The sequence below is a fragment of the Callithrix jacchus genome, chromosome 1 (genome assembly GCF_049354715.1).
Source record: "Callithrix jacchus isolate 240 chromosome 1, calJac240_pri, whole genome shotgun sequence".
NCBI lineage: Eukaryota > Metazoa > Chordata > Mammalia > Primates > Cebidae > Callithrix > Callithrix jacchus.
The window spans coordinates 18,424,605-18,450,925 of NC_133502.1; the positions used below are offsets into that span (position 1 = coordinate 18,424,605).

General features: G+C 39.6%; 1 protein-coding gene across 3 annotated transcripts; it reads right to left on the bottom strand.

Annotated features, from left to right (window-relative positions):
- Positions 1 to 267: 267 nt before the first annotated feature.
- On the bottom strand, positions 268 to 26,103 carry LRTM3 (leucine rich repeat transmembrane protein 3). Of its 3 annotated transcripts, none has more exons than XM_054247542.2 (5): positions 25,738 to 26,103; positions 25,580 to 25,613; positions 25,447 to 25,489; positions 20,833 to 20,976; positions 268 to 17,305 (listed from the first exon to the last, which is right to left on the bottom strand). In XM_054247542.2, exons 1-5 carry the CDS (start codon positions 25,804 to 25,806, stop codon positions 352 to 354), a joined length of 17,244 nt encoding a protein of 5,747 aa, XP_054103517.2. In that variant the 5' UTR covers positions 25,807 to 26,103; the 3' UTR covers positions 268 to 351. The 3 variants fall into 3 exon arrangements, with proteins under 3 accessions (XP_054103517.2, XP_035149479.3, XP_035149485.3); XM_035293588.3 differs by having other exon boundaries at positions 20,833 to 21,000; XM_035293594.3 differs by lacking the exon at positions 20,833 to 20,976.
- Between the last annotated feature and the right edge of the window lie 218 nt (positions 26,104 to 26,321).

Sequence of the window (26,321 nt, forward strand, 5' to 3'; positions counted from 1 at the left end):
CTGATACCACAAACAGCAAGGACATCTGTGGGTGAAGTCGCACATTTTATGCATCTCAGCCTATTGGTTTGTACCTTACCATATCTGATGTATCCGTTTCTGATGAAGTCTGGTGGTTCCTGATGAAATGCTAAGCAAAATTGCCAGAGTCAGCAATTTTGTGCCTGAACTTTCTCAATTGTTAAAGATAAATAACAAATTTCAATCAGTCACTAGAAGATTGGATTACTTTCTATCTTTATGTAGAAACACTTCACAAGGAAACCATTGGATTTTATATGATTTTATTTTTCACAGAATGTCATAACAGCCACCAGCTGTCCACTTCAGAGGAGTTTAGCTATGGTAATGTCAGCTGTGATAAACTGTAGTAAGGGACCCCAAGAGCGACCCCAACAACTTTTTGTAGGAACTCCATATATTCCAAGAACTTGAAATCTTTGCCACTAGGGGAACTCTGAAGTTTCTTTTCCTTAAGCTTTCAGGGGGAATAGTCCAGCGAATGGTTTTGGGTATAACCTCCAGTGAGTCTGCTGGTACACAGGCAAAAAAAAAGGGCCGGTTTTGTTTTTTTTCAGAATAGAAGTTGATATCGCCACGATGAGGTTTTGATGTTGAGTTATGTTTGCTTTGGAAGCAATCCAATCTTTCTGACTCATAATCATGCACTCTCTTCTTTCTGGCACGTTTCTCTTTACTGTGTGTACAACTGTAATCGTGGTCCCAGTGACTGTTGTTCTTCTTCAATAAATCAAATCTGGCCTTCTTTCTTCCTTTTCTTTCTGGGTGCATGTGAGACTTGTCTTGGTTTTTTGCAAGATGCAATTTAATACTTGATTCCGTTAAGGAAGCTAAGGAGTAACTTGTTCTGCTCCTGGTAGTCCATGAAGGTTTCTCTTCACTGAATGATACACCAGATGACCTAGACTGAATTTCCACAGTATTTAATGAATGATGACACAACCAGTCAGGAGATTTCATTTTGGAAGATGATCTATATTTCCTGGTTTCATGGGACTTATAAGAAGGTGGTGTAATAAATAAGGTTTGCTTTCTGTACCCTCTAGTACAATGCGAATGTGAATCTTCACTGTAAAATGATTTCAAATCACTTGTGATTTTGCAGGAATTTTCCAAAGGCATGCCTGTCTGTAATTCAAATAGAATGTTTTGTGATTCCTGATTTAAATAAGAGTTGGCTTCCAGAAACATACATTCCTCACTCTCACTTACTTCAAGACCTGGACATTTGTCCAACTCAGCTGGACTCTCAATATTTGTCTGACTATCAATAAAATCTTTTGAAATTTGAGTTTCATGTGAATCAGCTGAACCAATAGCATTGCTCTGAGTCCTTAAATCGATAGATTTATATGTATTTGTTTCTTGAAACCATACATGAAATTGTTTGTTTTTTTCTGGAGTCACATGGAATTCTGAATGTGAAAGAACTTGAGTGTCTTTCTTCCTCGGGCTCTGCAGGTCACGGTCAGAATCACACACGAGGGTTGGCTCTGGCAATTTTCTGATAAGTGATGAGTTTTCATGGGGACTTTGCTTTCTCAAAGAAATATGTTGCTCTAACTGTTCTGTATCAATGGCAAGACTCTCACTTTCTCCACCAGCATCTACTTTTTTATACATTCCAACTGTGTTTAACTTACTATGTTTGGGAAATAGGTTTGGCTTAGGGAATGTACTTCCAACAGGAAGCCCCCGGAGAAAACGAAGGCATTTGTATTGTAAATCAAGATCTATTTGATGGAGAGATTTTTCCTCAAAAAGTAACAAAATTCTGTTTTGTCCTTTTGGTCTTGTGATACCAGAATGAACACAGTTAGATAGAGGTTTCTTTCTCTCCTGAGCACTGGTCATTGCATGAGATTCTCTTACAATTCTGGGAAAGGCTTTCATTTGTATCTCCAATGCTTTCACAGAAAAGTGCGTGAGGAGTTTGGCTTTTGCTTTTGCTGAATGGTTTTGGAGGGTATGCGGCAATAGCATCTCACTAGCAAAAGTCACTGAAGATGTTCCACTTTCTAGCTTATTAATACTCTGTAGCTTCGTGGTCTCCTCACTGCCACTTGAAACATCAACGATCAGCATCTTCGTATTGCTGATAGGAGGTAAATTATTTTGGTATTTGTGTTTTGTGTTGGGTTCTATGGTATCGATCCCTTCTAGAGACATAAAGCTCATTGTTTTATGTCTCAAATAGAACCTCCAACTGTTATCGTTTGAAATAGTCCCGTTTGGATAAAAGTTGAACATGTGTAAAGATTTTTTTGCCATCTCTGGCATCAGATTCAGTTGTATTTCAAATGCTTTTGACTCTAAATGACTAGTGAGCTTGTTTTTTTCTTTGGGAGTAAACTGTTCTAAAAGGGGTTTGTGCTGCATTTTGGGACGTATTGCTGTTGATGTTGTATGTGAACCCTCTGGAAAAGGTGCCGACTTCAAGTCATCAGGCTTACAGGCTTGTATGTTTTCCAGTTTATCCGAAGAAACTTTGTCTTGGATCATAGTTTTAACATGGGATTCAGAGATATCCTTGGCTGCTTCACAAATAGGAAGTAAATGCTCTGCATTCGTACTGTCTGCAATTATTTTGACTTCATTACTTTTAACTAGAGGTGGAACGGGTACAGTTCCTGGGAAAGCATTTTGTTGCTGAACCTTTTGTGTGATCATGTCCCATACTGGTTCACTCTGATCCCTTTGCTTGGGTAAGTTTGGATCTTCAAGCCTAGATGGACACTCTGTGGGTGTCAGAATACATCTGGGAATCATTTCTTCTTGCTCGATGACATGCAAGTCTGGTTTTTTAATGACTCTTGAGACGTCATTCCCTAGAACAACCCGTTCTTTTGTTTGAGCCTTTAAGTATTTTTTATTCACTTCACTTCTGAGGTTTGCTTCTGATTTGACATTAGCAAGTTTCGGCATTCGTTGTTTGCCCGCTACAAAGGGCTGCGGATCTTGTGGAACTGTGTTTGTAAAATTCTGTTTCCCTTTTGCAATTGTTAAACGGTCTCTCTTAAAAATTTCACTAGTGTTTAGTGATTTTTCCTGGAATTTAGAAAGGCAGATTCCCTTTTCTCTTTCTAGGTTTGTCTTAGAGTCAGGGTGAGGTGAACTCATCATGGAAATAGAAATACTTCTAATAAATATTCCTGAGACATCTTTACTCCATGAAACCATGTCCTTTAACTTAACATCATACTCTAATTTCTTTCTATTGCTTGGTGTACCATGCCCTGTGATATTAAGCATCTGTGGAATTGGGTGATTCTGGATTTTCATGGTTAAATATTTGGTGCTCAATTCTCTTTTCAGATCTGTTACTGTTAATGTGCCTTTTTGGACTTTACATTTGGAAGAAAGAGGAATATAGGAATAAAAAGAATCCAGGATATGTCTTTGAAACAATTTTTGTAGTTGAATGTTTTGTTTTGCATTAGATGCCTCTAGTTCATTTTTCTGTTTTTTCACGATTAGGCGGCTCTTCTCATTATGAGTGATGACCTGAGTCTTCATTTGAGATTCTTCTGCCTTTAGAGATGGAAGATGCAGGTGTGCACTATGGCTTGTGTCCATTCTTACTTTCTCCTTCTCCAGATTGGCAATTCCAGCCTTATGCCACTCTGTTTTATCTTCTTCCAGAGGGAAAGCTCTGTTTGTGCCTATTTTTAATTTCCCTTCTTTCTGTTTCACAGCACTACCATGGTCCATTTCTAATTGTTTCTGCTCTAGATTTATATTGGTGTTTGTGTCTGGCTGATCTTTTGCTTTCAGATCCCCTGATTGAAATGGAAAAGTCCAGGGAGGAACTAGGGACTTGGGAAGCAATTCCAGAACACATTCCTCTTGTTCTGAAATGAGCGATGCCTGCTCCTTTCCCCCTCGTGTAGTGTCGATCTCTGTCACATCTACGTGTGTTCCCGGTAGTATCTGTGGTATCTGTAGGCCGGGATGCGCTGTTGTTTTCTGGTCCACATCTGTTTCGGACGGTGCCTTCTCCTTTCCACTTTGAAGTGGAAACTTAAGAGAAAGGATAGTGTTCGGCCTGGTCTCGTGCCCATGTTCTGACTGTCGCACTACTTGCTTTTTCATGCCGATATCTTCTTCTTTTTCTTCTATATTTTGTGGGGCATTCCAATTAGTGACAGTACTTATTTTTTTGAGTGATCCCTTTGTTTTTCCTGGCTGAGTCTTTTTCTTTGTAAAGAGCCATTCCAGCCTTTTCTCACTTCTTCTGGTACCAAACCCTGTGAAATAAATGTCCTCATCCTGTGAATTAAAAACTAATCGACTCAAATATCCTCCTGACCTGACTCGTGAAGGTTCGTTCCTCTGCTGGACGCCGATCTTGAAGTTTGAGGTCCACTGTGGCTCTGCCTCTGGGTGGGGCACGTACTGTTCTGCTTGCTTAACAGTGATTTTATCGTCGCCTTCAACTGAGTCTCTCTTTGTTATTTTCTGGATACTTGAGGGTACCCGGAGATTTCGCCATGGACCAGATGGTCCTGCAATTCCTGGTGTGTCTTTGTCGATTTTGTTCCCTGAATCCACATAACGAGGAGGCACCAATGGTACAGAAAGAAAAGTCCGTGGCAGAATCACACATGCTTCGTCTTTATCTTTGTGTACTTTGTTCTCCAGTTTGTTAATATTCAACACTAATTCCTTTGCACGAAGGATATGTGAAATTGGTGAACTCCTTGCCTCTTGGCAGTGTATCCTGACCCTCATCTCTATCGTTTTCACTTCATGCCTGTTTTCTTTCTGTGACCTGTATGTTTTTCCTTTTCTTACATCACCACTCCTTGCCTCTGCCTCTGCTGCTTTCTCTGTGTCTGGTAATGCTGAAGGCGTTAGTGGAAGTAAACAGGATGTCTTACCTCCACGCCTTTCTTCATCTGATTGCGTAGCTCTCCCCAGTTTAAGGTTAGGTGGTAAAAGTTTGGAAGCATAGTTCTTTCTTTGAATCATACCTGGTGGTTTATCTTGACCTTCATCTTCCTTTTGTTCTTGCCCTCTGATGTTCACACGTAGTTCTGTTCTATGGAGCATACAGGAGCGAGGTGACTTCTTTGACTTCAGAGTTATATCTGTGCCTCTAGAGTCTATTATTATTTCCCTTTCTTCTTTTTGAGGGATATGCTGCTTTTCATTTTTAACATCTTTCGAGTTATCACCGACAATTGGCTCTCTATGTACAATCTCCCCTATGTGTGATATTCTCTGCAGAATAGAGCTTTCAAGTCTGAGCATTTCATTATCTAAGTGTGTTTCTTTATCCAATTCCAGTTGAGATAGAGATGGCAATGAAGTAGATTTGGTCAGAACCACACCTGCTTCACCTTCACATTCCTGTATCTTCTCTTCCTGATGTTTGGGGAATATTATGATGTTTTCTATTTGCACTTGATCCTCTTCCTTGTTCTGCGACACATGTTTTTCTTTTTGTAGATGGATTAAAACATCACCAGCAATTGGCCTTATGTCTATGCCTCCCTCAGTATCTGGTGATTCCTGGAGCTTTATCAGGGGAAAAGAGGATCTTGTTAATATCGGTCTGCTTTCCTCTTGAAACTCAGTACTCACGTTAAAGTGAAGTGGGGAGGATCCAGAAGGACTCCTAGACCACATGACACCTGGCGCACTTTTAACTTTCTGAACCTTCTCCTCCTCTTGTTCTCTAGTTTTCCACTGAAGATCACTTGAACTGTGTGTATGTAAGACAGGTGATTTCTTTGCCTTCAAATACATTTTGTTGGGATCCACTACACTGGTCGTATCTGCTACTTCTCCTCTATCCTTCTCTTCTTTCTGTAGCAAGTGTACTTTTAATTGCTTTACATCATTTGAAAGTTCTCCATGGATTGTTTCTGGACACGTTATTCTCCCTGCATCTGATGATTCCTTGAACCATAACTGTGGGAGAGACACATTTTTTCCTGAACCTGATGATAGAGGAAGCTTCAGTTGTGAAGGAGATAATCCATGGTGAGAGGCAGAAGGCGTGAATGGATGGGTTTTTGTCAGAATCACATGAGGACGTCCCGTCCTTTCCTGCTTCTGTCCTGCTCTCTCTTTCGTGCCCCACTGTGTCTTCTTTCTATTGCTCGGAGGACTGTGCTCAGTGATGCTGAACACCTGTGGAGGTGCTGATGTCCTTGCCTTGAAGATGGCACCATTGGGGTGTATTATACCACGCATGGATGCTGTTTGTATTCTGCATTCTTTCTGTGGGAGAGGATGTTTCCCCTTCTTTACAAGGTTCTCTATTGGCTTTGTAGATGCTGTTTGCCCTGAAGGCAATGATTCCCGGAGCTTAAGATGTGGCATACAGCTTCTTATTATTCCTCGTTCGCTGTCTTCTTTTATTGAGTCTAACTCAAGGAAAGTTGAAGAAGTGACAGAAGGACAAGTTTTGCTCAGAAGCACAACTATTTCCACCTCACCTTCCTGTGACTTTTCCTCTTGTTGACTGATGTTCACTTGCAGTTCCTTTGCTTTTAGTGAATGGGAAATGGGTGATTTCTCCGCCTTCATAACTATGTGCTTGGGATGCATTACACTTTTCTCAGGAGTATTCGCCTTATCCTTTTGTATCTGGGCCGTGTATTTTGTTCTTTTTGAATCACCTGCAATATCATTCAGAGACGACGTTGTGTATTTTAATTTCTCTGTATCCGATGAGTCCATGTGCCACGAAGGTGAAGGAAAGGCTCTCGTTACTCCTTGTTTCTCTTTCATGCCTTCTGTTCCTCTATCGAATTCACGGTGAGGTAGAGACAGTGTTGTCAGACCGTCTTCTGATTCACTCTTTCTTTCCTGTACTTGTCTCAGTTTTACTTTTGTGTTTGTTGGTACTTCTCCAGTTTTTGAGCCACCACTGCCAGGAATACTGAGCGTATGTGGAAATGATAATTTCTCTGCCTCAAAAACTGAGCCTTCAGGTTCCATTATAGAATCCATACTTACTGTCTTTCCTCTCTCTGCTTCTTTCTGTAGCTTATTTTCTTGTAATGTTTTTACATCATTTGAGCTGTCCTTCCCAGATGACTTTGTGTGTGCTGTTTTCCCTGCATCAAATGATTTCCGGTGCCTTAACTGTGAAGTAGCAGATTTTATTATTCCTTGTAAGTCTTCCTCTCCTTCTATTCTTGTGTTCAATTTATAACGAGTTAGCGAGGACTCGGAAGGCAGACAGAGGGACAGAGCTGCTTCCTTTTCATGCATGTGCCCATCCTGTTTCCGTGGCTCTATGCCTACTCCATCTGCTTTCTGTTGCTCTTCAACTTCGTGATGCATTTTCCCTTGTTCTTTGTCTTCTCTATCAGCTTTTCCTTGTCCTGCTCCTTTTCTGTCCTCTTTCCCTTGCTCCTCGCCTTCTCCGTCCTCTTTCCCTTGCTCCTCACCTTCCCCGTCCTCTTTCCCTTGCTCCTCGCCTTCGCCGTCCTCTTTCCCTTGCTCCTCGCCTTCGCCGTCCTCTTTCCCTTGCTCCTCGCCTTCGCCGTCCTCTTTCCCTTGCTCCTCGCCTTCTCCGTCCTCTTTCCCTTGCTCCTCGCCTTCTCCGTCCTCTTTCCCTTGCTCCTGAGCGTCGTGATCCATTTTCTTTGGCTTTTTAGGATTCAGTGGTAGGTCCTGTGAAAGTGCCTTCTTTCCTTTTCGACCTTTGTCTTCGGGATGCATTTCGTCTTTCTTAGCTGATATTTTGACTTCATTCTCTTCTTTCTGTTGCATATAATCTTTCACTTTTTGTACTTCAATTGTGGTATCACTCTCATTGGCCACTTCATCTGCTTTTTTCCCTGCCTCTGATGATTTTTGGTGTGATAGTTCTGGAAGATAATTTCTTGTTTTTTCAGTTACATACTCTGCTTTTTCTATTCTTGTATCCAATTGTGAATGAGAAGAAGAAGGGATAGAAGTGCTGGCATTCATCAGAAGCACACTTGATTCACCTTTAATATTTTCTATCTTTTTCTCTTGCCCTTTGATATCCAACTGAATTCCCTGTGAAATTGATAATTTCCTTTTCTTCAAAGGTAATTTTTTTTCCATTTTTAGCTTCTCCTGCTGTTTTTCCAAAATATGTTCTAGGGTCTTTTTTACACTGTTTGAGATATTATGAGAAATATACTTTTCATATGCTATTTTCTCTATATCTGATGACTCTTGGAGATTTGGTTGTGAAAAAGAGGATCTCATTTTCATTCCCATGGCTTCCTCTCCTTTTATTGTGTCCATTTTAGAGTAAGGTAGAAAAGAGATGGAAGCAAAAGCTTTGCTCCAAATCTCAACTTGCTTATCTTCCTGAATCTCTTCCCCTTTTTCTTTGATGTTTAATTCTTGGAACAGTGAAGGCTGCTTTACCTCCAGAGCTATTCTTTTGGAAGGCGTAATTTTTTCCAAAGCCTTTTCCACTCTGTCTTTGTTGTTCTGTGGTGTATGCTTTGCTTTTTCGATACTGCTTCGAATATCATCAACTGGCTGCTCACATTTTTCCACTGTGTCTGATAATTCCTGGCATGTTGAGGATGGAAGACAGAATCTTGTGAATTCTCTTATGGATACCTCTTTTATTCTAGGATTCCATTCCAAGTGAGGTGAAGAAAGAATAGAAGCACAGAGTTTATTCTGAACTACGTCTAGATTACTTTCACCTTCCCGCATCTTCTCTAGTTTTTTACTGCTCCGCTGTGGTTCTTTTCCATGCAGTAAGTGTTTAAAAGGTGATTTCTTTCCTTTCAAAGCGATACATATGAGGCCCATTATATCTTTCACAGCTACTATATTTTCTCTATCTTCCTTATTTTTCTGTGGCAAACATTTTGATTTTATTACATTACTTGAACTCTCTCTATTAATTGACTCTGCAAATGATCCTCTTCTGATGTTTGATGATGCCTGGAGCTTTAGTGGTGGAAGGCAGCCCTTTCGAAGTCCTGACATATCTTTACTTGCTTTTGTTCTTGAATTTGAATTACAGTGTGATAGAGATGGTAAAGAAGTACACAAGTTTGTTGGTTTCATATCTGATTTACCTTTACCTTCTTGCATCTTGCCCTCTTGTTTCATAACATCCAACAGCAAAGGAAATTCCTTTATACTGAATATATGTGACAGTGATGATTTATTTGGCTTCAAAATGATGTTAGGGCTTTTTATTCTTTTCATATCCATTGCTTTTACTCTATCCTTCTTCTCTCCCTGTGATCTATGTTGTTTTATCCTTTTAACATTATTTGAGATGACCCCATCAATTGCCTCTTTATTCAATTTGAAGTGAGGTAAAGAAAGAATGGACTCATATATTTTTGCCACAACCAAATCTAGTTCACTCATTCTATGTTTCGCATTGATCATCTTCTCTGTCACGTTCCACTGCATTTCTAGTCTGTTACTTGGGGCACCACAGTCATTGGTATTGAGTATATGTGAAAATACTGATTTCTTCAATATTGGAGTTCTTCTTTTGTGATGTATCACACCTTTCCTAATAACTTGTTTTATGCTATCCATCTGTCCCTTACTTTCTGGCAAAATAGGCATGGATACAGAAAGAGGATGTAATATTACAGGCAGACATGCTTCTTTTTGCACCTTTTGATTTGCCTTATGTGATTCTGTTTTCTTCCCAAATCTCAAGTTGGGTGAGCTGTTATTTGATATTAAATCAAAGAACTGTACCCCATCTGATGATTTCATTCCTTTCAGAAATAAGAGACTTGGATATTTCACAGTTTTATGGTATGATCCTAAAGGCAGCATTGTATCTTGTTTTCTCATCTGCCTTGGAGTAATCAAGGGCACAATCCCTTCTAGTGCATCCTTAGTGACAGCACTTATTTGATCTTCAGAAAACAAGTCTAGTCCTGGAGTCCGGCTTGATGCATTACGTCCTTCTGATATTGCTTCCTTTTCCTGAGGCATTAAATGTTGCAGGAGACAGAGATACTTTTCAGGATAAGATATACGCTCTGAAAAGTTCTCATGGGAAATTGGTAGGCACTGCCATTTTTGGCCCGTTTCGAATAAGGCTTGTCTTTTTTTACTGTTTTGAGTATATCCAACTATAACATCCATTTGTTTTACTGCTCCTCTAGCCTGTGAAGTTAAATGGTCATAATGCAGAATATTCATAGCATCTAATTTCTCTTCTTGCATCGAGGCATTGAATTGATGTAGATCTGTTTTGGAGTGAGGTGCAGACTTCGGAAGAGCCTTGTGTGTACATTTTTCTTCTTGTTCTGACTGTCCTGGAAAAAGCAAGCCAGTTTCTTTTGTACTTGAAATGTGGTACCCTGAACTATCTGCTGTCTTTACTTCTGGTGACTTAATCTCATGTATGTCCATTAGAGAGTGAGAAGCAGATGCTGGAGAAGCCTTGTGTGTACTTTCTTGCGGATGTTCTTTTCTTCTTTTAATATTCAAATGTATTCCTGCTGACAATGGAGGTTGATCCACCGGAATGCCTACTTTGTGTGGTGCCTTCTCTATCATTGGGCTTAAAACTTTTGAACTCATTATTTCTTCTGCTGAGCCTTCTTTCTTGGGATTTTCAATATGAAGTTGATGCAGTGTGCAAGGGAAAATGGATTCCAGAATATTCTCTTTATTCTGATAACAACTACTTAGTTGCTTTGCACTCGATTTTTTTGAAAAGTCCATTTTCTTTCTATTTGATTTTAATGTAATATTCGTTAATTTTGATTGCTCTCTTCCCCAAAGATTTTCATTGAAACTTTCAGAGATGCTAACATTTTCTTTCCTTGTTTTCTCTGTCTGTTTTAAGTGAAGAGGGTCCTTCCTGGGGAAAGATACAGAATCCAGAATACTTTCAGGAACATAATCTGGATTCACTTGTCCTTTCTGCACTGTAGGCACTTTGTGAACCTCTGAATTTGTACAAAAAAATTTCTGTCCTTTAGAACCTACTAAGATATCAGTTTCCTTTAATCCTTCTCTTCCCAATACGTGTGGAATATTTTTTCTGTTAATGTACACATCTTCTTCCTCAGCTGTCTTTCCTGGGTTTTCCAAATGAAGAGGTTCCATAATGGGGCAGGCCATTGACTCCAGGTTTGTCATAGAAATACCTTCTTGTGCCAGCAATTCCTGCTCCTGGCAAATCTGTTGAGAAGTATCTAACCCTGTAAAAAGTATATTCTGTCCTTTTGAGTTTAGTGGAATATCTAATCCCTTCGATCCTTCACTCTCCCATGGAGCTGGAACTGAAACTGGATGTTTGGCCATGCCTGTATCTTTTTCCTTTGCTCTTTGTGCAAAGAGAAATTCAAGTTCTACATCTTTTCTAATTCCTGGGGTGTCAAAACTACTGTAATTAATTTGTTGTGAACTAATTCTTAATGGTTCAATATAGTATTGGGATGTGTCTTCTAAAATGCTTTGGTGTTTTTGTTCCTTTTCTCTACTATCTTGTTCCCGTTTCCTAAGAATGCCGGACATATCAGTACATCCCGACAATGACCTTTGCGTTTCTTGTAGTGGTTTCTCCAGCTTTAACTGTGGAAGAATGCATGCCGTGTCTTTTGGCTTGTCTTTCTCCATTTTTACTTCTGTAAGCTTTTTAATGCCAGACACATAGTATCCAGAGTCATAAACAGCCTTTAGAACTCCATGTACTGCATTTTCACTCGGCTGGAATGCCTTCTGCTGCTGGATGTTACCTCTGGGTTCTTTTTGATTGCCTGCAGTACCATATTCAAGCACCTGGGAAACTGGTATTTCCTTTGCCTTCAATTTTACCTGCTTGGTATGCAGAGTACTTTCCACATCTGCTGTCTTTGCCTTATCTTTATGTCTTATGATTTTAGTAAAAATAGATGTGTAGGGATTAGGAGAACTCCAGGTAGTGCCTGAGACACACGGCTCTTGCTGTTTCTTTTGCAGGGCAAGTGTCTTGGGATCTGCTCTTGTTTTCCAGTCTTCAGTTTTAAATTCTTTCTTGCTTTCCATTTGAAGTTGATTTATCTTAGAGAAAACAACAGACTCTGGATTAAACTCTTCTGCAACATTTATCTTTGCTACTTGATCCATTGAATCAACTTCTGTTTTCTGGGGAGTGATGTTCTTAGAAAACACTGTACTGACCAAAGGTGCTTCTGCTTTGAAAGGACCAGGCTCTCTCATTTGACCTGCTCCAAACTCAGGTGGCTGGATATACTGTGGAGCTGTTCGGAAGCAAACCTGTTGTCCATACCCTTCTTTCTCCCTAACTTTTGCTTTGTTTAAGGCATTTCTTGTTTCAGAAGTTTGTTCATCTATATCCCAGGTGCCAGCTGATTGCTCCATTTTTATGTGTAGTAGACTAGGTATAGAAACACATGTAGATTTTAGCTTTAATGCAGCTTCATTTCTCTCTACTTCTGTCGTCTGGGCTTTAGAGTTCTGTTTCTGTTCCTCATGAATGATTAGAACAGCATGACCTGCAGTATCAAATGATTGTGGAACTGCTGATTGCTTTGCCTGCAAAGGTCTACCTTTGGGACTTGACCTGTCAGCTATTTTAAGGCTGTCATTCTGTCTTTTCATCTCCTCTGAAGCAGGCAAATGCCTGCCAACAGAACCAGGGACAATTCCTGCCAGATTACAGAACACTTCTTCTTTTAAAACAGAATAGCCAGTGTTCTCTTTATCGTATTTATTTGATATGGCATCATCTGTTGGCTCACTCAGTTCTGCACAATTAGCTGATGTCTCCTTCCTTGGGAGCCCAACTTTGAGACTTCCTTTTCCATTTTTGTTTTTTTCTGTTTTTACATTTTTTTCTGAATTTCCTTTGTAAATCTGACTTTTGGAGAAAAAAGGTTCTCCCAAAAGCACATCTTCTGATTTACCAGGATGAGGATCCTTTCTAAGATATGTATTTGCTGTGAAGTTTTCTGCACAGAATGAACCCATTTCTGTAAGATGTTCTTGCTTCTCTTCCCCACTTTCTCTATCATGAAGTTTTGCCCCCTTTAACAAGTTGGAAGTTCCTCTCTTGTCAGTGGAATCAGAATACCTTGTTATCCATTCAGCTGGCGACTCTATTTGTGTTGGTTGTGGATGACTTAACCCTGATATTCTCATGTCTATCTCTGTTTGGAATCTGCTTTGCTTTTCAATGTCAGCGGTATCTGGTGTGAAGAAAATGGTATTTGGAAATGTATCAGCCACATTTACACCTCGCCACATTGCTTTCAGTTTGGTTTTTAAATTGGATTCCAGTTTCTTCCTATGTTTTGTAGTAAACTGTCTATTGATTTTATGTATCTGTGAAACGGGTGCCTTCTTTTCCTTCAGAGTTAAACATTTGTGATTCAATATAATTTTCCTTTCTGATAACTGTACTGTGTTTATCTGGCTTTTAGAGTCAGATAAAACATGCATGAAGAAATCTAAAGAACCCAAGAAGCTTGCAGCTAAGTTTTCTTGTACCTCTTCCTTTTCCTCTGTAATATGACCATGATTTTCTTGGAGTGTTCTGTTAGATAGAGTTTTTAAATAGGATTTAAGTTTCTTCCTATGTTTTGTGGCAGATTGCCTGTTGATTTTATGTATCTGTGAAATGGATGACTTCTTTTCCTTCCTATGTAAATATTTAGAATCCAGTATAATTTCTTTTTCTGATAAGTTAACTGTGTTCATCTGGTTTTTAGGGTCAGATAAAACCGGCATGAGGAAATCTAAAGGACCCAAGGAAGTTGCAGCTACGTTTTCTTGTACCTCTTCCTTTTCATCTGTAAGACCATCCAGATTTTGTCTGCATGTTCTGTTAGACAGAATGCCCCTCACTGCTGTGTTGAATAAGAGCTTATCGATCACTGATTTGGATGGTAGACTCTTCGCGTATTCAGTGGCACTGAGTAATGCCTCTCCTCTACTTGTGTACCATTGCCTCCCTTTCGTCTTGTACTTAAAGTGGTGTTGCTTTTTCTTTCCATGGTTTTCTCTAGGATATCTTATGATATTAAACAACTGTGAAATTGGCAGTTGCTTTGCCTTCAAAGTTACATTGGCTATTCCCTTATTAATGAAAGCTGGACACTTTTCTTCCCTTCCAATTTGGGATTCCTCTTGGACTACCTTTATATGACTATGATTCTCTGCATTTAATCTGCTGTGCATTCTAGTATTAGGCAAAATAGACATGTGAGGGTTAATAACATTCAGAAGCACACCTGCCACAATTTTATCTTGCAGTATCTGTTTAATTATGATTTCAAAATTGCCTCCCATTTTTTTCCTGTGGTTTGGAGTACCACATATATTGATGTAAGGCATCAGTGAGATTGCTGGCTTCTTTACTTTCATAATTACATATTTGACACTGAGTTCATTTTTTGTTTCTGATAATTTTTTTTTAATTTTCTGCCTTTTAAGATGTGATGAAGTAAGCAAGTGGATATTGAAAGACCCTAGGGAAACTGCAGGTAAATCTCTTTTCACGTCTTCTTTTTCTTCTACAATATGACCATCCATTGTCTTTCGGAGGTTTCCACCAAATGGAACACTATACTCTGTTGTTTCAATTGAAAGTTCACCAACTGCCAAGTTCTCTGGCACTGTAAGTGGATTCTTTGGATCTGCAGCACTCTTTCTGTCTGTAGGTCTATCTGTGCTTTGCTTCACCTTCTCAACTTGAAATGGATCCATCATGGGGCATGGACTAGTCTCCAAAATTGTTTGTGTAGAAAGAGTTTGTGGTTGTATCTCTTGCTCTTTGTTTGGGGCTTTACTACTTCCTGAACTGATCTGTTCCATTTCAAATTTGATGTATTTGGGTCTTTGCTTTAGATGCATGCTGAAACTGAAGTCTTGTGTCAGCTCTGAAGTTGCTTCTTTCTCCTCTTCCTTTCTATCACGTTGTTGTGACTTTTTAAATGTAGAGCTTTTATCAATGTATTCTGCATTCTGTGTTTTCTTCTCATCTGGTAATTTCTCATGCTTTGACACTGAGTGACTGACCCTTATTCTTCTTAATGTGTCTGCCTTTGCTTTTAATCTGCTATGCATTTCTGTATGAGATAGTTCAGAAGTGGTAGTGTAAGTGGCACTGTGAAATTCATCAGACATTTCTTTATCTTGATGCATGTTCGTTATGTTATTTCTCGTGTTGCATTCTAGTTCCTCACTTTCACTTACGTCATCTGTAACATTAAGTATCAGTGGTTTATTTTCCTGCAGATTTACACTTTCTGTACTCACTTGAATTTTTATGGCTCTTAATTCTTCACTGCTTTTGTGCATATTGCTTCCCAGGGAAACTGGCAAATGGACATTTGACAACTCCAGAACAAGTTCCAAAAAATCTTTTTGTCTCTGTGTATTTTCCCTTGGAAAGCACCTTTGCATTTTTGGTGTACTGGTTGGTAAATCCCCTCCACCTGAAAGTTGACGATGGGCATTCTCTGAACTTTGCAGGACCTCCTGTATTTTCATTCTATTGTTCGATTCCACTTTGGGAGAGGAAATGAGCTTCTGCATAGGTTTTGATATAGCATCTTCTAAAGATGTCTTGTGCTTCAGAATATGCAGATCAAATGGTTTTCTACTATTTGGAGCATGAAATTCTGTAATAGCAATTTCCTTTGCTTGTGTAACTGGGTCTTTAAGAGATTCCTTACTTTTCCCATTTGTTTCTACTAGTAAACAAGGTGCTTTTAGTTGATCGGTGTTGACCATGAAGAATTTTTCTAGCTGAGATAAGATTTTTGGTGAAATATTTTTTAGTCCTTTATTTTCATTGTCACGCTCCTTTTCCTTTTTAGTAACACGTGAGATTTCTGTCCTCTCAGCAGCACCCGGATAATTGATTTTCTCTGTATCTGGTGACTTATTTTTCTTCTGCAGAAAATGTCCACGTTTTAGTAAATCTGGCATGAATTTCACTAGTTGTTTTCTGGAATAAGTTTTAACATAAGGCAGAATAAGCTTGGAAACAGAAATAAGATGCAAAGCTACATCTGATATATCTTTCCTTTCATGTAATTCTTTCTTTTCAGTGTTATTCTTGCATCCTAACTCATTCCTATTTTTTCTTAAAGTGTGACATGCTGTGATTTGAAATACTTGTGAAGTTGGTGGTTTTCTGGCTTTTAGAGATGGAACATTAAGACTGAGTTTGTTTTTACTGTCTGGTGTTTTTCTTCTATTTTTCTGCCCTTTAATGGTAGACGAAAGAGGCACTGAGCTATATACAGAATCTTGGTTTAATTCTGATGAAACAATTTGTTGCTGGCCTTGTGGTTTTACACTCCTTAGGTGTGGAATATCTTCAGCAACTAAATCTGGATTCAGAGTTAAAACTAGAAATCCAGCATTCTTAAAAATAGTATCTTGCCTCTTAGTTGAATATTTAATCTTGTTTGAATATTCACCTAAGTGTTCATCAGACTCCAGGCTCTTGACTGAATATTGTGCCTCAACGACTGATGGAACTTCAACAAAATGTTGGTTCCTTTCCAAATCTTGGGACTGAAATGAGTCCTGTGCGCTGCTAGAAAATGGCTTCGTCATCACATTTCGAGGCTGGGCAAAGTCGCTGGCCTTAATATCAGGCTGGCTGTTGATTGATTCTTGGTTATGATTCACATATTGGGCTTGACTAGTCAATTGGGCTTCATAAAGACCCTGACTCTGAATAGTATTTTGTCCTGGAAAAGAATCCTGTGCTTGGACAGAAATAACCATTCCAACGGAAGCTTGGTTCTGACTCAAGGACTCATGAGATCCCGAACATGGGTAAGTACTTTTACCCTCTAACTTAGCTTTTGGCTTTGGAAGAAAAATACGATTTCTCACATTTTCTTCCAGAAGGCTAACTTGATCTCTAGAAAGAAATAAATGGGCAGGAGGGCAAGATGCCGCATCTAGGTCTTCATTTTCTACAGTGAATCTAGAAGCTGAAAAGCTAAGATCAGAAGAAAAGTCTGAATTTTCGTTTTTGTTGGTTTTCATCATTGAAAATAATTTCTTGGAGGAAAATTGTGTTGTTTCATATTCATATTGCATTGTTTCATATTCATTGCACTGTTTCATATTCATTGGATGTCCTGTATGGCTTAGACACATTTCCGCTACTTCTGAATGAAACGACGACAAAGATGAGCTGATGCCATTTGAAGATGGCATATGACTTTCACTAGAGTGACTTACTTGTTCTTCACTTTCAGTAGTACCTGACCTTATTATTTCATGTGATAATAAAATTCTATCTTCAAAGTTACATTCCTTTTCTTCAGATGTAAGTAATGAAGTAATTCTTTTTTCTGAAAAGGTGCCAACTCTTAAATATAAGAAAACAGTGTGCAAATGAATAGTAGGAGATATTTCACATAAGAATTACCTTCCAGATTCAAGAAAATGCCATATAGTATATGCAAAAGATTAGTATAGTGACAAATTGGAAAACCATTATCCACATTACAAAACAATTCATTGCCTAGTCTTTTTACTTAATAAACTAGTCAACTGAAAAAGTGCAGTCAATCAATTATATATCTCAGAGAATATACCTCAGCATCTCTAAAAGTCTATTTTTGAAAGGAGTGGGTCAAGGTTGCTGGATTATTATTTCACAAGGGATACCTTTTCTGCTCTCTACATGAAAGTTTTCACAAAAAGAAAACATTCTATGGAAATGTAACAGAAGAATACCAATCGTATAAACTAGCTGTCTATAGATAAAGCCAGATTATCTTAACAGTTCTTTGTGATCAACAGAAAAGCCTAAGTTTTAGGGAAACATGTCTCAGTACAACGTTGGGCTGGAGTGATGATAATAGATGATGGGAACTTGCCAACATCCATGCACCTCAAATGATTAGTCTCAGTCTAAGTCCAACAGCATCAGCATGATCTGGTGTGATGGTGAATTTTGTTTGTCTATTTCCGGGCAATGATGCCCCGATATAAGATAAAACACTATTCTGGATGGTTCTCTGAGGTGTTTTGGATGAGATTAACATTTATACCAATGAACTGTAAGAAAAGCAGATTGTTTTTCCTAATGTGGGTGGGCATGACCCAATTAGTTAAAGGCCTGGATAGAGCAAAGGACTGACACCTCAACCCCCGGACATACTCCAACAAGAGGAAATTCTGCCAGTAGACAGCCTTTTGACTTAAACTGCAGATTTTAGATTTGCCAGTCACCATAATTGCTTGAGACAATTCTTTAAAATAAATGTCTTACTTTATGTGTGTGTGTGTGTGTGTACACACACACACACACACACACACACACATTCTACTGGTTCTGTTTCTCTGGAGAACCCTGACAAGATGCCTGGAAACTTATTTGGAGTGCATATTCTTTGGTCCCATCCAACCCTGTGGAATCTGAAGTTTTGGAAGTGGGGTCCAGAAATCTGAGCTTTAATAAGCTCTCCAGCTGATTCTGATATACAATGAATTTCGATAGTCACTGTTTGATGGATTGGCAAGCCTAAAGTCAAAAACTGAAATGCATATAAACTAGGTCAGATAATTCTAGTAGCTATTTGTTGAGGGACCACAGATTACCTCATACTTTACTGTAAGTGTGACTTTACTTCTAAATAACTCAAAGTAGTGAAGTCAGTATATGAAATCCATCATGATCTACCCAACTGCAAAAATTATGTGTGCTAAATGATTACTTAGAGAACTGAGAAATAAAAATGAAATGCTAAGTCCCACAATTGACTGAATGGACCGCCACTTGGCCAAGGGGACCCCAAAGAAACCTTAAAAAATGAATTCCTGACCATGATGGGATGGGAGTCGAACAGGCCTTATTCTGCCACCTCCCTCCCTCAATATCATTAGGCTTTCTTCCTAAGGGTAAACAGAGCAGCCCTTTGGAAAGCCTTGCTCCACCCTTGATATCAACCAAGGATCTGATGCTGCCTCTCACTTTCACTTTCAGCAAAACAACCAGCTAGCATTCCTTCCTGATAAGAGACCCCCAACCACAGAGTGGTTCTGGCCAGTCTAGAGAGGATGTGCAGTGGGGCTTTTCATGTCCCCTGCTTCACCTTTTGATGTCAGAGGGACAAAAACTCCACCCTCAGACAATGCCAAAGCTGCCATTTTTTGAACATGAGATCCATGGAGAGAAATGAAGCTCAATTGCTCATGTGGACATTTCTCCTTTCATAAATATTCATGACTCTTCTTCCTTCTATGGACTATGAGTATTATCCACCTCATTCAGCATGATTTCCTGTCTTATTCTTTGTGCCCTCCAATGGCCTGTTTCTGGCTTCTGACAGGAGGCTACACTTCCCAGTCTGTCAGAAAGGATACCCTGAAGGCTGCAGCCCTTTATGAACACCATCATCTCTCAGTTGATACAATGAAATCTCATTAATCTGGATTTGGATAATTAAAATTTGGGGTATTTTAGGCCATATTAATGATTATGTTTTTTCACAGATAACACAAAAATATTAGGTAAATATATAAAATATGTTAGTTTTCAAGTTCTCTCAATTTTTAGAGCACTTATTAACCTCTAATATATAGGCTATTTGATGGGCTGAATTGTGTTTCTCTAAAATTCATATGTGGGAGTTCTAACCCCAGTACCTCAGAATGTGACCATATTTGTAGACATGGCCTTTAAATAGATTATTAAAGTTAAATGAGGTCATATGGGTGGGCCTTAATCCATATTTGGAGATAAGGCCATCAAAAGGTGATTAATTTAACTGATGTATTTATTTCGAGTCAGGCTCTAATCCAATATGAGTGGTGCCCTTGTAAGAAGAGGAAATTTGGACACAGAGACACCAGGGACATGCACATACAGAGAAAAGAGCAGGTGATGCACATGTATGTTTATTGCAGTACTATTTACAATAGCAAAGACTTGGAACCAATGCAAATGCCCATCAATGATAGACTGGGTAAAGAAAATGTGGTACATAAACACCATGGAATACTATGCAACCATGTAAAACGAGTTCATGTCTTTGCAGGGACATGGATGAAGCTGGAAGTCATCATTCTCAGCAAACTAACACAGGAACTGAAAACCAAACACTCCATGTTTTCACTCATAAGTGGGAGTTGAAAAATGAGAACACATGGACACAGGGAGGGGAACAACACACACCTGGGGCCTGTTGGGAGGTGGGGGTGAGGGGAGGGAGAGCCTTAGGACAAATACCTAATGCATGCGGGTCTTAAAATCTAGATGATGGGTTGATAGGTACAGCAAACTGCCGTGGCACATGTATACCTCTGAAACAAACCTGCACCTTCTGCACATGTATCCCAGAACTTAAAGTAAAATGTAAAAAAGAAGAGAAAAGAGCATGTGAGGACACAGCAAGAAAGTGGCCATCTGCAAGTCAAGGAGAGACACCTCAGGAGAAACCAAGCCTTTCAGCCTCCAGAACCATGAGAAAACACATTTCTGTTTTTTAATGCCACCTAAGTTGTGGTACTTTGTTATGGCAGCCCCAGCAATCTAATATAGGCTGTGTACACGTCCTCGTTATCTACCCATTACTTTAAGTGTGTGATCTTTGGTAGAAAGTTCTGTTCTTCAACTAAGACATGATGTCTACCCTCCCACACCTATTGTACCTCAGATCATTAGGCTCAGTAGAACATAGTAATCCCATTTCTAAGTGATTAGTTTAGGAATGGGCATGATCTAATCCTAACATAAGAAAACGCTGAAGCAGGCCAGGTCGGGTGGCTCATGCCTGTAATCCCAGGACTTTGGGAGGCCAAAGCAAGTGGATCACTTGATGTCAGGAGTTTGAAACCAGCCTAGCCAACATGGTGAAACCCCAACTCTACTAAAAATACAAAAATTACCTGGGCCTGGTGGCATGCACCTGTAGTCCCAGCTCAGGCAGTCCTGTAGCCCCAACTCCGGAGGCGGAGGCTGAGGCAGGAGAGTCACTCGAACACAGGAGGTGGAGGTTGCAGTGAGATGAGGTTGTGCCATTGCACTCCAGCCTGGGCAACAGAACGAGACTCCATCTTAAAAAAAAAAAAAAATCCCTGAAGCAAACCATTTCGGAAAATCTAAAAATCCAATGTACGATCAGGAGTCTGCCTTGCTCACTGGGACTAAGCCTGGTCCACACAGTTCTCTCTAGTTTCTCGTGTTACCGCCTGACATATAATTTATTTATTATGTTGTCGTTTATTATCTGACCCTCTCTCACCCTCACACAGTGTTTGTTACTGCTGAGTCTCAAGGGCCTGCGACAATGCCTGACACAAAGAAGGCAATCAGCAAGTATTTGCCAAACGGCCATCTCCACCTCCAGGCTTCTGATTACTAACAACAAACTGCCCCAACTCTTTCCTCAATTTCAATGAGGAGAAAAGAATCCCTCATATACAAACGACTCATAGAAGTGGCTGATTTTAGTGAAGACTTGGAGGCAGAAGCAGGATAGAGTTGATTACAGCCATGCAAAGGGCTCCCATTTAAACATTAGGTATGTCTCCTCATTTGTGAAAGGTCCTTTGGTCTCTCCTGACCAAGGAATCTTAATTGGCTCTTGAGATTTAAAAAAAAAACAAAAAAAAACTCCCCAGTCTCCTAGGAAAAGACGGTCAGTTGTAGAGCCATGGTAACCAGTACCAGAACTGGTTGTCAATCAGTCAATGGCAATCGTGTAGTCACAGTTACAAATAAACAGCAAGTCTGCTTTTAAACTGTTTATGATAACTCTCTTCAGGAAATGCACTTCTGAAACCAACCAGTCAGTGACAAGTTTAAGCTTCGAAAGTCAGGTAGTTGCTGGCAGACTGTCACTAAAGCATGCACCTAGGGGTAAGGCCAACCCTAAAACATACCACTCCCCCAAATCTGATAGAAGGCCAGCCATTTGCTTTGCTTACTGAGACTATGCCTGGCCAGCTCAGCTCCCCGGATTTCAGATACTGAGTGGTGGTCTCATCCTTTATGCCACTCAGTCCTAAGCATCACACCACTACACTTGCACCTCCCTCTGTTCTGCTCCCTTCTTCCCCTCAGCTTCCCCTTTCTCCTTTGTCCCATTTCATAAGCAAGATAAAATCCACCTCTAATGTAGTACACTTTAGCTATTCTGATGCTTAGGCTTCGGCCAATATAGCCTTCTTTCTATTGCAAAATAATGTATTTAAATGTTGCCCCACTATTTACAATAGCAAAGACATGGAACCAACCCAAATGTCCATCAATGATAGACTGGATAAAGAAAATGTGGTATATCTACACCATGGAATACTATGCAACTATAAAGAGGAATGAGTACATGTCCTTTGAAGGGACATGGATGAAGCTGGAAGCCATTATCCTCAGCAAACTAACAAATGAACAGAAAACCAAACACCACATGTTCTCACTCATAGGTGGGAGCTGAACAATGAGAACACATGGACACAGGGAGGGGAACATCACACAGCAGGGCCTGTTGCGGGGTGGTGGATGAGGGGAGGGAACTTAGAGGATAGGTCAATAGGTGCAGCAAACCACCACGGCACACGTATACCTATGTAACAAACCTACCTGTTCTGCACAGGTATCCTGGGTTTTTTTTAGAATAAATTTTTTAAAAATTAAATGCAATCACATTATTTGAAGGTGTCAATGGTAGGAAAACAAAAGATGCTGTTCCAAAAATAGTTCTTTTCTTCTCCAAAAATTCATATTATTTCTTTTCTCTTTCTCTCCCTCTCTCTCCCTTTTTGAGCTGGAGGAGTCTTGCTCTGTCACCCAGGCTGGAGTGCAATGGCAGGATCTCATCTTACTGCAACCTCCACCTCTGGGGTTCAAACATTCTCAGCCTCCTGAGTAGCTGTGATTACAGGCGCATGCCACCACACCTGGCTAAGTTTTGTATTTTTAGTAGAGATGGGATTTCAGCATGTTTTCCAGGCTGGTCTTAAACTCCTGACCTCAAGTGATTTGCCCACCTCAGCCTCGAAAAGTGCTGGGATTACAGGCGTGAGCCACTGTGTTATACATAGTATTTCAACTAATCTTCATGATATTCCTAAGAAGTAATTATTCTAATCCTTAGTTTGAAAATTAAAAAAAAAAAGAGGTATAGCAAGTTTAAGTCATTAGCCCAAGACCATGCCATCATTAAGAGGCAGAACTACAGGGCCAGGTGCGGTGGCTCACACTTGTAATCCCAGCATTCTGAAAGGCTGAGGTGGGCGGATCACCCAAGGTCAGGAGTTCGAGACCAGCTTGGCTAACATGGTGAAACCCCGTCTCTACTAAAAAAAAAAAAAAAAAAAATTAGCCAGGCGTGACAGTGGGTGCCTATAATACCAAGTAGTATGGAGGCTGAGGCAGGAGAATCACTTGAATCCGGGAGGCAGAGGTTGCAGTGAGCCAAGATCACACTATTGCACTCCAGCCTTGGCAACAAGAGCAAAACTCTGTCTCACAAAAAAAAAAAAAAAAAAAAAAAAAGAGGCAGAACAATGATATAAAGCTAGACCTGTTTTAAATTCAGAGTTTGTTTTTTCATCATAATATGCTGGTGCCATAGGAGCAATGTCTTTTCTCTAATCCTTTTTCTTCAACACCACCCCAAACCTCCTCTTCTCAATTAATTTCCCTTAACGCCCCCTAGAAAGGTGCTACCCAAGGATTAACTCCTGTCTAGGCAGGATGGGAATAACAGGACACAGGGATGAAAATCTTCAACGTGTCCTTTCTGGAGGACACTTTGAAAAAGTTCCGTCTCTCTCTCTCTCTTTTTTTTTTTGAGACAGAGTTTTGCTATTGTTGCCAAGGTTGGCATGCAACGGCACGATCTTAGCTCACTTCGACCTTTGCCTCCCAGATTAAAGCGATTCCTCTGCCTTAGCCTCCATAGCAGCTGATATTACAGGCACCCACCATCATGCCCACTAATTTTTTATATTACTAGTGGAGATGGGCTTCCATCATGTTGACCAGGCTGGTCTCGAACGCCTGACCTCAGAAAGGACAGGAGTTTTTTTCAGATTCTAAAGCTGTAAATCCTTTTTTCCTCCATTTCTTCCTGTGAATTCTTCTTGCCTGTTAATGCTCTGGTTTTGAATTACATGTGAACAGTAGCCCAAAAAGGAAATAGGTCACCACGCACACCTAACCCCTGTAATATCTCAAATGCTGACTTTTGGTCTGCCCAGTTGGACTTAACTCTGTCTGCACTACCGACTTGCTGTAGCTTGTGCTGGCATTCCTGTTCCCAACCAGGCCTGACAAGGGTTCTACCTACTCACACCTCTGGGCATTGTTACAGCTTCCCTGAGAACTAGAGTTCCTAGTTTCAAATACAAAAATATCATAACCAGATTAAATGGATAAAGCCCTTTTATACCTGACAAAAGGAAGAAATTAGATGAAGATCAAATAATCCTCTGATTCACACAGCGACTAGTCACACAAGTGACTAGTGATCTAACTGTAACACAAAACCACCCTTATGTGTAACCACCGCTAGTGGTTGTTATCTACAGAACTGAATCCAGACTTTCACACGTGGTGTAGAAAGCCCTCCACGACCTGACTCCTACCTACCTCTTCACATTCCTCTTCCACTACTTCCTAATTCAACCTCAACACTCCAGCAACTCTGGAATAATAGTAATTTCTTGCTGCTGTTTCTGCTCACGTCCTGGAATGTCTTTATCTTCCTAAACATGTTTTCTTTTTGGGCTAATGTTCATTCATCCTTTAAAATTCAGCTCCAGCATAATATTCTTTGTGAAGCCATTCCCAACACCCTAGGCTGACTTAAGGTATCTCTTAAATGTTCTAATATTGCTGTCGCTATGTCACCATATCGCAAGGCAATTACCCTTTGTGTACACATCTCCACAAGAATATAAGCTTCTTGAGAACAGAGACTATCTTATGGTTTGAATCCCAGTGTTGGTGTCCACTATATAGTAGATACCTAATAATCGTCGAATGGATTTCAATTAAAACAGCTGAAATATTGATAGCAACTAGAGTAGTGATTATGTCAGTATTTAATCCCTAGCACTGAGAGAACTTTCCAATTCTGATAAATTCTGATTTTACAAACTCCTTTCATGTCACCCATGCAGCACCTAGCTCTGTGTTTGCTTGGTCCACAGTAAGTGCTAAACAACTGTCTTTTCAATTGAATTGTAAGAACGGATGTATTGGAGAGAGAGTTACAGGAGGAAACCAAGTCACTGATCCTCTTCAAGCCTTATTTTCCTCATCTGTAAAAACTATAAGAATACTATCTACCCTGGAGGATCATTTCAATAATACACAAAAAGCCCTTGACACAGCTTGGAGCATAGCAACCATTTAAAGTAAATGTTAGACTGAATCACGATGCTGAACAGCTAGGAAAACCCTTTTCTGAAAATCCGAAGTAAAGGCAATTTTGAATAGAACACAACCAACCTATTTCATTTAGCTTCAAAATGTATATGTAACATATCACATACCTTTCTTCTGAAGATGAGTTAATAACTGACAAATTCTCTGGAGCTGAATAGGAATAAAAAAGTGACAGTATCAATGAAAAAAGCTCAGATTAAACAAGTTTTATATTAAAATATGAAGTTGTATAATATTTACCAAATGTCATGCTCTTCAGGCAACTGTCTTCCCTCTATTTTAATGGAAAAAAATTGTTAGAGGAATAATCCTGGTATCAAAGTTCACAAATTTTATAAATTATTCTTATGTGTAACTTTGAAAAACAGGGAAAGGGGAAATCAGCCATTTGTTCTTACCTCCTGGACATCTGATCTACCCTTTTCAGGAAGTGTGGGATTCTTCCAAAAGTATGCACAAGTTTTCATGAATATTATCTCAAAAACAATTCCCAGAAAAAATTATAAAGAAAATTTCCATCCAATCATTTTGAATAATCCAAGCCTCCAGAAAGTCCCATAATGTCAAAAATGTATTATCTTCCAGTTCACCCGCTACCCCTTTTTTAAAGGAATAATATTGGTTTGACAATTTAATGTAATATGTGAAAAAGACTGGTGTCTCATTCAGAAGTCCTTGATTTCAGAGGCCCTGAAATATAGAAAGTTGGTATGCCCGACTCATAACCTTGTGTAAACTCAGCCAGTGCTGCTTGGTGTCTTATCAAGGGCAGCAGTGATTGCTCTGGGCCTAAGTTAAGTGAGGTACGTGTCATAGTGGGTATTTAACTGAGCTCATATCAACTTACTTTAGCAATAATGGAAGTTCAGAGGTAAGAAATGTACAGTGCTGAGTAGTTTTTTACTAAAATTCAAAAAATTATATTTTCTTAACTTCATAGAAAGCAACATAATTCTATCATGGATTGCCACTGTCCTATTAT